The sequence below is a fragment of the Hemicordylus capensis genome, chromosome 1 (genome assembly GCF_027244095.1).
Source record: "Hemicordylus capensis ecotype Gifberg chromosome 1, rHemCap1.1.pri, whole genome shotgun sequence".
Classification (NCBI taxonomy): domain Eukaryota; kingdom Metazoa; phylum Chordata; class Lepidosauria; order Squamata; family Cordylidae; genus Hemicordylus; species Hemicordylus capensis.
In genome coordinates, this window is record NC_069657.1 from 43728047 (window position 1) to 43741334 (window position 13288).

General features: G+C 43.5%; 1 protein-coding gene across 10 annotated transcripts in view; it reads left to right on the forward strand.

Moving 5' to 3' along the window:
- The window catches only part of CEP128 (centrosomal protein 128), a 263923-nt gene that overhangs the window by 23830 nt on the left and 226805 nt on the right, over positions 1–13288 (forward strand). For all 10 annotated transcript variants that reach the window (XR_008313415.1, XR_008313413.1, XR_008313414.1 and 7 more), the window contains exons 6-7: positions 4770–4861; positions 5308–5380. Coding sequence is in view for 7 of the 10 variants with exons in the window: in XM_053284676.1 (XP_053140651.1) it covers positions 4770–4861; positions 5308–5380 (165 nt within the window). In the remaining 3 variants the exon portion in view is untranslated. The remainder of the gene's footprint in view (positions 1–4769; positions 4862–5307; positions 5381–13288) is intronic.

The following is a 13288-nucleotide window of genomic DNA, read 5'->3' on the forward strand; positions in this document are numbered from 1 at the left end:
TGCACTTGCATTTAAGAGTAAATCAGAGAACCGCCATCAGGACCTTAAATCTTGCTGGTAATCAGTACTGTAGTTTTGAATAAACTTCTATTGTATCAACCTTTTTGGTGAGAGTGGTCAAATTCCTCTCCAGGGATGGATCTCCCTGTAGTCTCCCGCTAACTGAGCAAAGAGGCACCCTTTAAAAGTTAGCAGGGGGAGATGCATCTCCAGCACAGCATTCCTCCAGCAGCTGTTGCTGGTGTCTGTCGTATGCTTCTTTTTTGGATTGTGAGCCCTTTGGGAATAGGGAGCCATTTTTATTTATTTTTATCTGTGTAAACTGCTTTGGGAACTTCTGTTGAAAAGTGGTATATAAATATTAATCGTATTCATATTCAGTAATTAAAAATCTCTGGTTTAAGATGAGAGTTACAATGCTTTACATTTTCACTTGCGCTCTAAAAAGAATGGAAATTGCAAGTTAAGGCAAGGCGCTCATCTTAACAACAGAAATGCATGAAGCTGAATCGTTTTGGTGGGCAGCAAGCAGGTGCTTTAAAAAGAGGAAAGCAGGTCTTACCTGTCCACCCGCTGCCCCACTGCGGTGCTGTTGGTATTAAAAGCCCAGCAGCTGCAGTGCTGCTCCCAGCAGTATGGTGTTGCTGACCACAGAAATGGCATCTGCACATGCTCAGATGCCATTTACGTGCTGATGCCGCCCATGGGCTGCTGGGAGCAGCACTGCAGCCATGTGACACAGTGTTTAATACTGAGAGTGCCACGGCAGTGAGCTGCAGAGGAGCCATGGAGGGGCAGGTAAGACCTCCTTTCTCTTAAAGTGTCCGCTCTCCATGCTTTATGCACATCCCTGATCTTATATAAGCTGTAAAGACTTAGTACAATCTAGTATATCATGATGGCTTTGGAAATGAGGCCCCATGCACCTTCACTTTGCCTTGATAAAATAGGCATCAGGCAAAAATTCATTGGGGGCATTTCTAGGAAGTGATTAGGGAAGCTGCACCCTATAAATGTCTGCCTGGATGTATCCCTCTCTAGCCCAGTGTCCAACTGAAAGACCAAGGCAAAGTGTGGGTACATGGAGCCTCATTTCTAAAGCCATCATCATATACCAGACGGTGTAAAGTCTTTGCAGCACATATTTCCATTTTTTTAGAGCTTGGGTGAAAATGTAAAGCATCTTAACTGGAGGTTTTTAATTACTGAATCTCCAGGGTTTTTAAGAAGGAAACTTTTGTCTGGGTGCAGTGAAAAAGGGAAGTGTAATTGTGTCTTTTACCCATGTTGGCTAAATGGAGCCTCTATTTTCACAAGCAGTATATCTCAGATATAGAAATTGCATGTATAAAGGCAGGTGCCCATAGCACAGTATACCTTCTGCATATTCAGCTCCATGTTAAACATGTCAAGTAGCGTTGAGGATGTTTAAGTTACATCACCTTAATTGCCTTGCTGAACTTGCAGAAGAGCTCTGTAGACTGGCACAAATACAGCATGAGGTTATTTTTAGCCTACTTTCCTTAAGGAAAGTAAGCTTATGAGATCACCTGGCTGTGTGTGTATGTGTGTGTGTGCACGTCTAGGTGTCCCCCCACATCAACTTTGCAATGCCTGGACCAATATGAACCAAATTAGATACAGTTGCAGGGATTCATAGGGACACCTCAGTGGCATAGTTTGTGATGATGTCTGGCAGATGCAGATAAGTTTGAGGTACAAAATGGGCTAACTTGTGAACTGCCTAACCAATTTGAACCAAATTTTGGTACAGTTGTAGTGAGTGATACCTAGGGACTCCTGAACAGTGTTGTTTGTGATTATATCATCCATGCCAATTTGAGCGGGCAGACGCGTGAACATTTGAGGTGCAAGTGGAAACTGATTTGGACCAGATTTGGTACAGTTGTAGGGACGTATCGGAACACCTGAAAGGCATATTTTGTGATGATGTCATTCACCCCTGTTCAAGATATCAGACACGTTAATGTTTGAGGCACAAGATGTATTTAGGCAAGGTAGCTAAATGGAACCTCCATGTTTAGAGGCAGCATACCTTTCAATATATGCCTTTTTCACAAGGTAAAACAGGTTAACAATTTTATTAGAAAAGTTATACATTGAATTCAGATGACTAGTGTCAGATGCAGTACAGATAGCTATTATTAAAATGTATGAAGTTGTGGCATGTTTAATCACTCTGCTCCAACCTTAGTATTTACACTTTCAAAGCACTCAGCCTCACCTCCACTACTATGGCTGGCCATTGCTGCTCTGGCACCTCCAGCCATGCGGATCCCGTTCCTCTAGCTGGTGGCCACTCACGCCTTTCAAATCTGCACTTCTGCACTGCCCCCCTCCCCGATCCTGTTCCCCTGGCAGCCCTTTCCCCCCACAGGGCCATGGTGATGCACCTCTATAGGAAGCCTCAGCCACTGGCCCAGTGCAGATGCTGCTGTGGACCTCTCTCTCTTCCCTCGGCAGTAACTCTTCAGGGGTGTGGCAGCCTGGACACTGCTCCAATGCTGACCCAGCTCTGCTGGGTGGCAGACCTTGATCTCCTTGCCCGTGGCCCCTCTTCATAATTGTCACTGATGTGGCCTCCACACTGTTCCCACAGCGACCCAGCTGGTGAAGGATCGCTGGCGTGGGGAGCAAGGTCGGCCACTCAGCAGAGCTGGGTCAGCACTGGAGCAGTGTCCGGGCCACTGCCACACTCCTAAAGAGTGGCTGCCAGGGGGAAAAGATGGGTCCGCGGCAGCAGCTGCACCAAGTCAGCAGTGGAGGCCTCCTATGAGGGGCTGAAAAAAGGTCTGCCAGGGAACAGGGTCAGTGATGGGTGGCGGCAGGGCGAGCGCAGCATCATGGACCTGAGAGGAGTGAGTGGCCATTGGCTGGTTTACCTAGCCCAAAGGGCAGAGTGGTGAAGCAGCCGCCATATTGGTTGTGGGCATAGCTTTGGGCACCATGACTTCAACAGTGCTATTGCACAGACTCTTTTTTTGTTCTTGGTGGAAAATGATGCATTTTTGTCTTGAAAATCACAAATTTGGGTAACTACTGTATTATAAAATATCAATTTTGGCTGTGTGAGTGTGTGTATATATATATTCCATGTATATATGTGTGTGTATGTATACTATGTCAGAGGTGCTGTGTGTTCTCTCGTGCTCTGTGTGTGTGTGTGTGTATAAAGGAATCTCAAAATCAATTAAGCAGGACTTCTTCAGTCTGAAAAAAATCGCCCACACTTTAAACCCCTGTTCAATAGAGAGAAATTTTAAACTAACCCATTTTCAATGGATCTTCGCCAGATTTGCAGGGGAGGGGACTCTTGTCACCTAGTTGATGCTTGCTGATGTCTGGGCAGATTGGATAAATGATTTTGATTTTATGAGCAATTGAATGTTTAGGGCTTCTAATGGTGGAACACTGAAAACTCTCTCCATCTTAACTATACTGGCATGACTGTGCCAGTATAATCCGCACATTGTTTAATACCAAGCACAGACCTCCAACAAAGGACCTAGATTTTGTAGGGGTATTTTGCAATAATTTTGTCTCAGGTTTGTCTAAAATTAAAATATGGTTGTTCTGCATATTGACAGTACTGACATTTTTAGTTACTGCTGTAGAGAGCAAATTCTAGAGCTGAGAATTGATCTCCTAAATCAAGTCTAAATCAAAGTTGATATCTCTAAATCAAGAGAGCCTAGGCTTATTAGTCATTTGTTTAACATTCTTTTTAAAAAACCAAACAGTGAAGTTAAACATCTCTTTTATAAGAAGTGTAGTCTTTCTGTCGTGTTCAATGATCTTTCATGAAAAAGGTTCTGGAATTGCGAATATTTTATTTGATTTATAAAGCACCAAAAATAGCTAGGCACTGAACAAGTATACAATTAGCAAGGCCTTGCCTACAATTAAAAAAAACAAACAAACATAAAAAGGAGAGAATGGAAACTGCAAACAAAATCATTACAGGTGAACTGAAATTAATGAATCATAAGACACTAAAAAAAAAAAAAAGAGAGAGAGAAGAGACTGTCTAGCTCCAGATCTTGGTTGGCAGGGTGTTCAAAGATGGGGAATAAATAAGAAAAAACGTAGTTGCAGAAGAATAGTATGTGGTTTAATTTTTAACTTTAAATTTAAGAATTTTTTTAAAAATCAGAGGAATATGAAGACTAAAAGTAAAAACTGAGAGGGAACTGTGAGAAAGGGAATACATTTTCAATGTATTTCAATGTCTGGGCTGAAACTGACCCATTAAGAATTGGCTCAGACTCTCTGGAGGGTTTTGATTTAATTCTAAAACTTTCTAAATCGGGGTGTGTGCATATAGACATGTGAAAGCTTATTGGCAAACACCCCACCCCTCCACTACTAATTAATCTTCTGAAATAGAAGGCCAGCCACCTAATGGCGCAGTGGGGAAATGACTTGACTAGCAAGCCAGAGGTTGCCGCTTTGAATCCCTGCTGGTATGTTTCGCAGCAGCGATGTAGGAAGATGTTGAAAGGCATCATTTCATACTGCGTGGGAGATGGCAGTGGCAAACCCTTCCTGTATTCTACCAAAGACAACCACAGGGCTCTGTGGCCTGCAGGAGTCGACGGCACACTTTACTTTAGTACACTGGCACACAGACAGTCTTATCAATCTTTTTGTCTTGTGTTATACAATATTTTAAAGCTGTGCTATGTTTGTAATGACACTAGGGGGGAAAGAAGACCTTTAAAAATATATAGCTTTAATTTACATTGCAGCTGCACTCTTTGCACCAGTCACTCAGAGATCTCGGCAGAGGACAGGTTCGTTTGGAAGACGACTTCAGCAGAGAGCTTTCAAGAAGAAATCGGTATGAATGGAAAGTATTTTCTTGTGGGCTGGAGATTATGGGGCTGATTGAGAACTCATGCAGAAAGCCAGTATTTTAGTCAGCACCCTGGTCCCTTTGCACAGCATAATTCTTGGTGGTTGCAGTAGGTGATATTTGTCGGGCAATAATTCGTATTTCTATTTATTACATGTATATACCTCCCCTCAGCGAATCTTGTGATGGTTTACAACACAACCCAAAGCTTCAGTTAAAAGCCTGCTGAAAAAGATGCCTCGTTTTGTTTCATCTCATATTGGTTATGTTGCACTAATGTGCATTAGACAGTTCCTTCTAGCCAGAAAAGCTGCAATATGCTGAATGTAGACACTATAACCTCTTAGTTATGCTCAAGAATCACTTGTTTAATGTTGCACATGATAGGTTCTGAACTCATTATTATTTTTACTGCCCTCTTTTATTCTAAGAACCGATGCAGAAACAAAAAGGATCTTGGAGGACTTGTCTGACAGAGTTGGTGAATACCAAAAACAGGAAACGGTAAGTGCCTTTGTTGGCGAGAGCAAGAGCTCTCTACAATGTCCTTGAAGGTCGTCTCTCTGTCTCAGCATCTCCAGGTTAGCCACTTGGTTTCGAGGAAATGGACTTGTCCCCTGAGGGACAAATTACATGTTATGCTGTAGCCACATATAACAAAAGGCCCAACAGACCCTTCTCCCTTGCAAAATGCCATCTAATCAGGATAGGATGCTTGGAAGCAGAGAGGGTGTGTGTGTGCGTGCCCAACTCTTCTTGTACTAATCCCTTTCCCCCTGAAATCCACTCTTCTCAAATACATTTACTATGTTTACTCTGCAGATATGGATCTATGACCCATTTGCTCCCCTCTCCTCAGGTACCCCTTGAAGAAATAAAGGGTACCTGTATCTTTAAAGAAAAACAGGGTATTCCCAGCTGAATCACTCACTTTTGCCTACAGCAAGGGAGGCACATGAGGCAGATAACCGCTTCTGATATTGATGTGGGTAGAACCTTAAGAAACAGAGTGGGTTTGGGCGCTCCATAGGCCAGGAGCAGCTACAGAAAAGGCCCGGTTCCTAGTCGCCACCAGACGTACCGGTGGTAACTGGAGACGGACCTCTCCAGATGACCTCAACGAGCGATGGGGATCATATCAAAGAAGGCGCTCTCTAAGGTAGCCGGGACCCAAGCCATTCAGAGCTTTATGGGTAATAACCAGCACTTTGTATTTCGCCCGGAAACATATTGGTAGCCAGTACAACTGCTTTAAAAACAGGCATAATATAGTCTCTCCAGGTTACCCCAGAGACCAGTCTGGCTGCCGCATTTTGAACTAACTGAAGTTTCAGAACTACGTACAAAGGCGGGCCCACATAGAGCACATTGCAGTAGTCAAGCCTGGAGGTTACCAGCTGATGCACCACTGTTTTGAGATCGTTCTCTTCAAGGAATGGACACAGCTGTCGAATTAACCAAAGATGATAGAAAACGCTCCTGGCCATAGCCTCCACCTGAGATATCACGGTGAGGCCTGGATCAAAGAGCACTCTCAAGCTGCGTGCCTCTTCCTTTTGGGGGAGTGTAACCCCATCCAGCGCAGAGAGATCTAACTCATCCCTTAAATTCTGATCCCCCACAATGAGCACCTCCGTCTTGCTTGGATTCAGCTTCAATTTGTTATCCCTCATCCAACCTATTACTGCCCTTAAGCAGGCGTTTAGGAGTGAATGCCATTTCCTGATGATGGTGATAAGGAGAAATAGATTTGGGTGTCATAAGCATACTAATAACATTCTCCACCAAATCTCCTGATGACTTCACCCAGTGGTTTCATGTAAATGTTAAAAAGCATTGGTGACAGAATGGAGCCCTGAGGGACTCCATATAATAGCTCCCATTTTAAAGAGGAACTGTCACCAAGCTCCACCATCTGGAATGTGCCTGAGAGATAGGAGCGGAACCACTGCAAAGCAGTGCCTCCTATCCCCAATTCCTCCAAGTGATCCAGAAGGATACCACAGTCAATGGTATCAAACGCTGCTGAGAGATCCAAAAGAACCAACAGACTTTTTAAGAGTTGTCAGAGATGGGGAGTTTTTTATTTTAGCAGCTAACTCATTCTAGATTCTCAGGAACAACAGAGAAGGCCCATCCCTCTGTAGCCACCAGATGAGCTGATGGCAATTGCAGACAAACCTCTCCGGATGATCTCAGTGAGTGATGGGGCTCATAGTGAAGAAGTCAGTCTTAGTGGTGGTCTGGTATCTTCACAATGTGGGCTTTGTACCTGTGCAATATAGGGATGTGTGAGCTGGCTCAAGCTCCAATCAGTTTGGTTTGAGGGGCTCGATCTTGAACCAAACCCAGCCTGGTTTGGCCCTAGGTTGAGCTGAACTCCCCAGGGCCCAGTTCGGGGGCACCAGACACATTAAAATTAGTTGTTGTTGTTTTAAAGGTGGGCTGTAGGAGACCAGGGGGAAGCGGGTGGGGGTAGGGGGAACCACCAGAGATCCTCCCGCAGCCATAGCAGCAGCCTCTTAGGCCCCCAAAGCCCTCGGTGGTGGGAAGTCCACTTAAAAACAACAACTAATTTTAACTTGTCTGGTACCCCCAAACCGGTTCAAATTCGAACCGAACTGGGCCCCAAGTTCGAGGCTGCTAAAACCAAACATGTCTGGTTTGAGTCTGGTTTGGACTCAAACTGAACTGGGAAATTTTCCTCTCCATTTCTGAATATCCTAGAGGTATGAATAAAATAAAAATAAAATGACTAATACATCGGCATCGACATTAAAGCGGCTATTGTTTAGGAGGCCTTATACTATGTTGCGGTTATTGAAACTGCCAACAATGCCTTGGACTTGCAGTGCTGAAAATCATTTTCAACATTCCACTTTAATCGGGGTCTAATGGATCCCAATGCTATCTTAATGAAACCCTCAATTTTTAAAGAGTTGAAATACCACAGAATAACCTTCCCATGTATTGTATGCACAGTGTGGCACAGTTAAAGGGACAGTTTTGAATATTTTTTAATATCCAGTTGATGTCAGTTCTGACCCCAATGAGAGGTGGCAGAATTTCTGATCCCAGAATCACAGGAATTTTAAAGCAGAAAAGAGATAACTTGAGAGGAAGAGCATTTCCTGTCTTCTAGGAAAGTACTAAGATGAGGAACACTTGTGCCAACTTAGAAGACTTCATTATTTCTACAAATTGCAGTACAATACAGTATGATGTTAGCATGCTGGCAAGTACTGTCAACATAGTAATTAAAACTCCTCTGTAGCTGCCAAATTAAGAGAGCAAAGACATTTTGTGGCACACAGGTCTGTTTGTTTGTTTGTACTTAGTTGATTTGCAAGGACTAATTATTCTTGATGAACTTGGTGGAGGTTTTATGTACTTATGGCTGCATCCCAGGGTCTGTGGATTGTGCCACTATCTAAGAACACTTCTAGAATATAGTCATTTCCCCTTTTACCTATCATTTCATGCTTTCATATTGGGGATTTCCTGCTTTTAATTCTTTTAACAAAACCATCATTGATTGTGTACCGTGGATTGCAGTTTCAATCCTCACAAGCCCTCTTCCATGGTTACAATTGCTTAGACTTTTAACTGCCCTTGACTCAAGCATGGTGGTTTTTAAGTACTTGTAATGATTGGTTTCTTTGGGGAGTATTGCTTGAAAACCTTCCATCTAATGTTGTTTGAAAAGTAATTTGGCTCTAATAAGTCGGGAATTAACCTTCAGTAATCATGGATTAATCATCCATTCCTTGATACTTGTTCAATGTCTCTTCCAAAAAGAGAAAGGAAGGAGAGTGTGCCCACAACATATGAAGCTGCCTTCTGCTATACCATTGATCCATCTAGCCCAGTATTGCCTATGCTGATTGGGAAGGGTCTCAAAGGTTGGGCAGAGACCTTGGCCTCCTTATGTGACTGGGGATTAGGGATGTGCAAATCGATTCCGGTACAAAACGATTTGTACCCAAATTACCTGTTTTGGGCAATTTGTGGAAAAAACATAGTGCCCCTGTGCTAGCTGGCCAGATTCGGGTTCAAAACAAATCACCCAGATTCCGGACCTGAAAATTTTGTAGATTCAGATCTCCATTTTGTGGCGATCTCTCTTGCTGTCTCCATTTTGTGTCAGGAAAGTCTTTTGAAAATCCCACCCTCCCAAGCTTCAGATTGGTGACTTATAGTGTGCAACGATTGGCTGGCGATTTCCCACTGGTTCCAGATTGGCTCATTTCCCTTCAAATCTTGTGTTGCCAGGAATGACTGACCCTGCATTGGCTAGGAGAAGGCTCAAGCAAGGGGTAAGGGTGGGAGGAGTTCGAAGGAGGGATTTTTCAATGTACTTAAGGAGGCAGGCAGCCACCAATTCTGCCTTTCTGCCTCGTGAGAGAAGAGAGAGAGAGTGTGAGCCAGAGGAGCAGAGCTTTGCTTTGCCTGCCTGGTGCCTGGAGTGGATTCTCTGCTTTTTGTTCCTGCTTTCCTGATTGAGGAAAACAGAAGATAATTTTTCCACCCCCTTCCTGCTGCTGAGAGAATCACTGCCTGCGCCTGCTGTCTGTGCAAATCAATTTGGGTATAAAATAATTTGTACTTGAATCTACCTGTTTTGGGAGATTTGTAGACAAAACAAATCACCCCTGTGCTAGCTGGCCAAATTGGGATCCAAAACAAATCGGGGGTGATTCAGTTTGGGTACAAATCAAATAGAAAAAATTGATTCATGTACATTCCTACTGGAGATGCCGGGGCTGAACCTGGGATGTTCTTCATGCAACACAAAGTGCTGTACCATGGTCCCCTCCAATGCCCCCTTTTGGATCACTTTTATAGATAACATTATACTTGAACAAAATAAGTTTGTTTAATATAGCACCATATTGCACTTTATGCATATACAACTGAAGTGTCATAAAATGATGGAGATGTCTCCTCTGTTAAAGTATGAATTTCTTATTGATGTTTGAAAATCACCATAAAGTATCCCTGGTAAGGAACATATGTGAAGACCTGAAGCTGGCATACTCAGTTGGACCATTGGCCCATCTTGCTCAGTACTGTCCACAGTGACTGCCAGCAGCTCTCCTGGGTTTCAGGCAGGGGTTTCTTCCTAGACCAGCCTGGAAATACCAGGGATTGAATGTGGGACCTTTCACATGTAAAGTATATGCCCTACCAGTTAGCCATGCCTCCATCTGACTTCAGGAAGTGAGGGACATATACTTTATTCTTATGAGTGAAGCATTCTAGTTGATTTCTGTGCATGCAGACTTTGAGCTATACTTGTGTCTGGCAACATTTAGCGAGAAAGACAATGGTCTTTAACTTATTTTAACAATCACTGCATTAATAGTGCTCCTGGTACCAGTGCCAAATCTGTCTTACCATTAGGGTTTGTAGATTATGGGAAATAATGATGCTGCAAGTGTGCAATGATGCCATTCATGCGATTCCATCACCTATTTTCAAATTCATTTTTTAAACATTTGTATTCATAAATTCAGATAGCCTGTTTGGATTGCATGCTTAATACATACTGATCACTAGAGGGCAGTGTTTGCAAATAGATAAAGAGAAATAAAGATATTGGAACCCACCATCTTGCTGAGCATCCTCCAGCTTTCTTTCCCCATAAATCAAAGAAATAATTGGAGCAAATAATTATTTTGGTCGTATTAGTACAACTTGTTTCATCTGGTCATATTTATATTGTTTAAAACCAGATATTATAACTATTCTGTTCTTGGTAGTAACTTTCCAAAAAAATCAATTCAGGATATGGTATATGGAAATTCCATGCAGCTTCAAAACAACAACCCCCTAATTTCCATGTTATGATAACTATTGTCTCCAATCCAGTTCCACTTGTACACGGCTAGTGACTTTGCATGGGGTTGTGCATTCCTATCTGTATTGGAAAATACGTCAAGCTGTTCTGTTGGAATCTAGATGAATATTTATTTTATTTATTTAACATATTTCTATACCTCCCAAAACCTGTGTCTCTGGGCGGTTTACAATTAAAATCATTTAAAACGCCAAATCAATTATCAATTAAAATCATTTAAAACATTAAAGACATTTAAAACACAGTATCAACAGAATATTGTAGTGTGGATTCAGATGTGCACCCACAATCCTAGAATGTATGTAAATGTGCTTCTGTATATTGGCAGAAATCCAGTGTTGTGCTTGTACAGCTACAAAATGTTTGCTCTCACTGCTAGGGTCTCTGCTTCTGAATTGCAGGAACCTGTGCACGGGGTGGTAGATTTTTGCCAATCTTCCCTTCTCCTGGAAGAGCCCTGAGGGACTTTCCAGGGACTTTTCGGGTCACATGGAGTGCTTCTGGGGGAATGAGGGTATCAGTGGCTGAGAGGGGTGCTTGCGGCTTGTGGGTCAGGCAGGGGTGTAACTATAATAGGGCAAGGGGAGACAGTTGTCTGGGGCCCCCCTGCCTTGGGGGGCCCCAGAGGCAAGTCACATGACTGACTCCCCCAGCCGCAAACCCACCCGGGCTTCCTTCAGTTGTATTCATCCTCCGGAACTGATGTGAGTGTTAAGACCTGGAGCTACCAGAACAGCATCTCTCTCTCTAGTTCTATTAAATGACTTGCATCATCCACAATTTACAAAACCTTTTTAAAAATAATTTAGGATGATGTTCTATTGTGGCACATAGGTTTATATATATATAAATTTTACTATGCTTTTTGTTACCACTATTCAGCCTCATTTAAGATTTCTTTACTTCATGAGCTGAGCTCCAGTGAGGGGGGGCCCATTTTAAAATCTTGTCTCTGGGCCCACTCCAACCTTGCTAGGCCCCTGTGGCCAGGTCAAGAGCCCATCCTCACTGCTAGCAGAGGTGTGGGCTTCTCTGTGCCTCCAGAGCTCTCTGGGCTGCAGTGGTACTGCCTTTATTCCCAATGACAATAGTGTCACAGTTGCTCTGACACAACACTTCTGATGTACAGAGCAGCCTCTGGAAGCTATGTAGTGTGTAAGCTGGTGAAAATGGCACCCCCCTCATGTGGGCCTCCCTGCTCAGAAGCAGGGATGCTAGTCCCACGTATATGTCTTTCTTAGTTGCACACGTACAGAATTAGTTGTGTTGTCTGCCTATTGCTTATATTTATATATTAAACCACAAAGTGGTTTACATAGCACGTGCATTAAAAATGGTTCCTTGTCTCAAAGGAGTTCACATTCTGATAATTTAAAAAGGAAACAGAGAGATACCAAAAACAGCCACCGGGGGGACACTAAGGGTAAAGTGTGCCATCCAGTCGGTGTCAACTCCTGGCGACCACAGAGCCCTGTGGTTTTATTTGGGAGACTACAGGAGGGGTTTACCATTGCCATCTCCCGCGCAGTATGAGATGATGCCTTTCAGCATCTTCCTATAATCGCTGCTGCCCGATATAGGTGTTGGGAAACATACCAGCGGGGATTCAAACCAGCAACCTCTGGCTTGCTAGTCAAGTCATTTCCCGCTGTGCCATTTGGGGGGACACTATGCTGGATTAATTAGGGACTATTGCTTTGCTCCTGCTAAAGATAAGAGAACCACTTTGAAAGGTGCCTTTTTGCTCAGATTTCAGGGATGTATGGATCTCCTTTGCTGGGCAAGGGTTGAGAGTATGATGTTGACTAATCTTTTATGGAAAAGGGACCTTCTCTCTCCCCCATCCCCTGCTCTGGGTTCTATGTTCAACATAGTATCAGCAACATTTCTAAGCAAGTTTGAGTCTAATTGATGCCTGAGTAGGAGGCCACCTATATATGCTGTCCTGAGTTCCACAGAAGAAAAGCAGGGTATGTATTAGGCCTGTGGACCTATAAAAGTTGGATCAATTCTGACCCGATCCAAACTCTCACACAAAGGTCAGCTGGGCTTGCGTGGATGCTACTGATGTCTGAGTTGATGCCATTGATGTCTGAGTTGGGTTGGTATTGAACAGACATTTTAGCAACATTCTGTTGGATCATTTCCTCCACCCTGCTCTGTCCTTCTGCCTTCCCCCACCATTTCCCTGCCTTCCTCCACACTAACCTTTACACAGGTCCTTTTCTCTCCCCCTGCATCACTGGAAACAGCTGCCTCCGCTGCCAATGTTTATCTTAAAAGGGGGCGAAGGGCATTTTTAAAAGGTAAGTGCGGTGCATTGTGGGAGAGTTGTTCCTTTAAGCGGGGGACTACACCCTCAACAGTGCCCTGGAGTTTTCTGGGCATTTTCAGAAGGCAAGTGCTGCATTTCTAAAAGACTGCTTGCCTTTTAAACATACCCAATTTTCCCCCATTAAGATGAACATCAGCGGTGGCAGCAACATAGGCCTGCCAGCAGCTCTTTCCAGTGTTCTGTGGGGAGTGAAGAGGACTTGTGTAAAGGTGAGGGT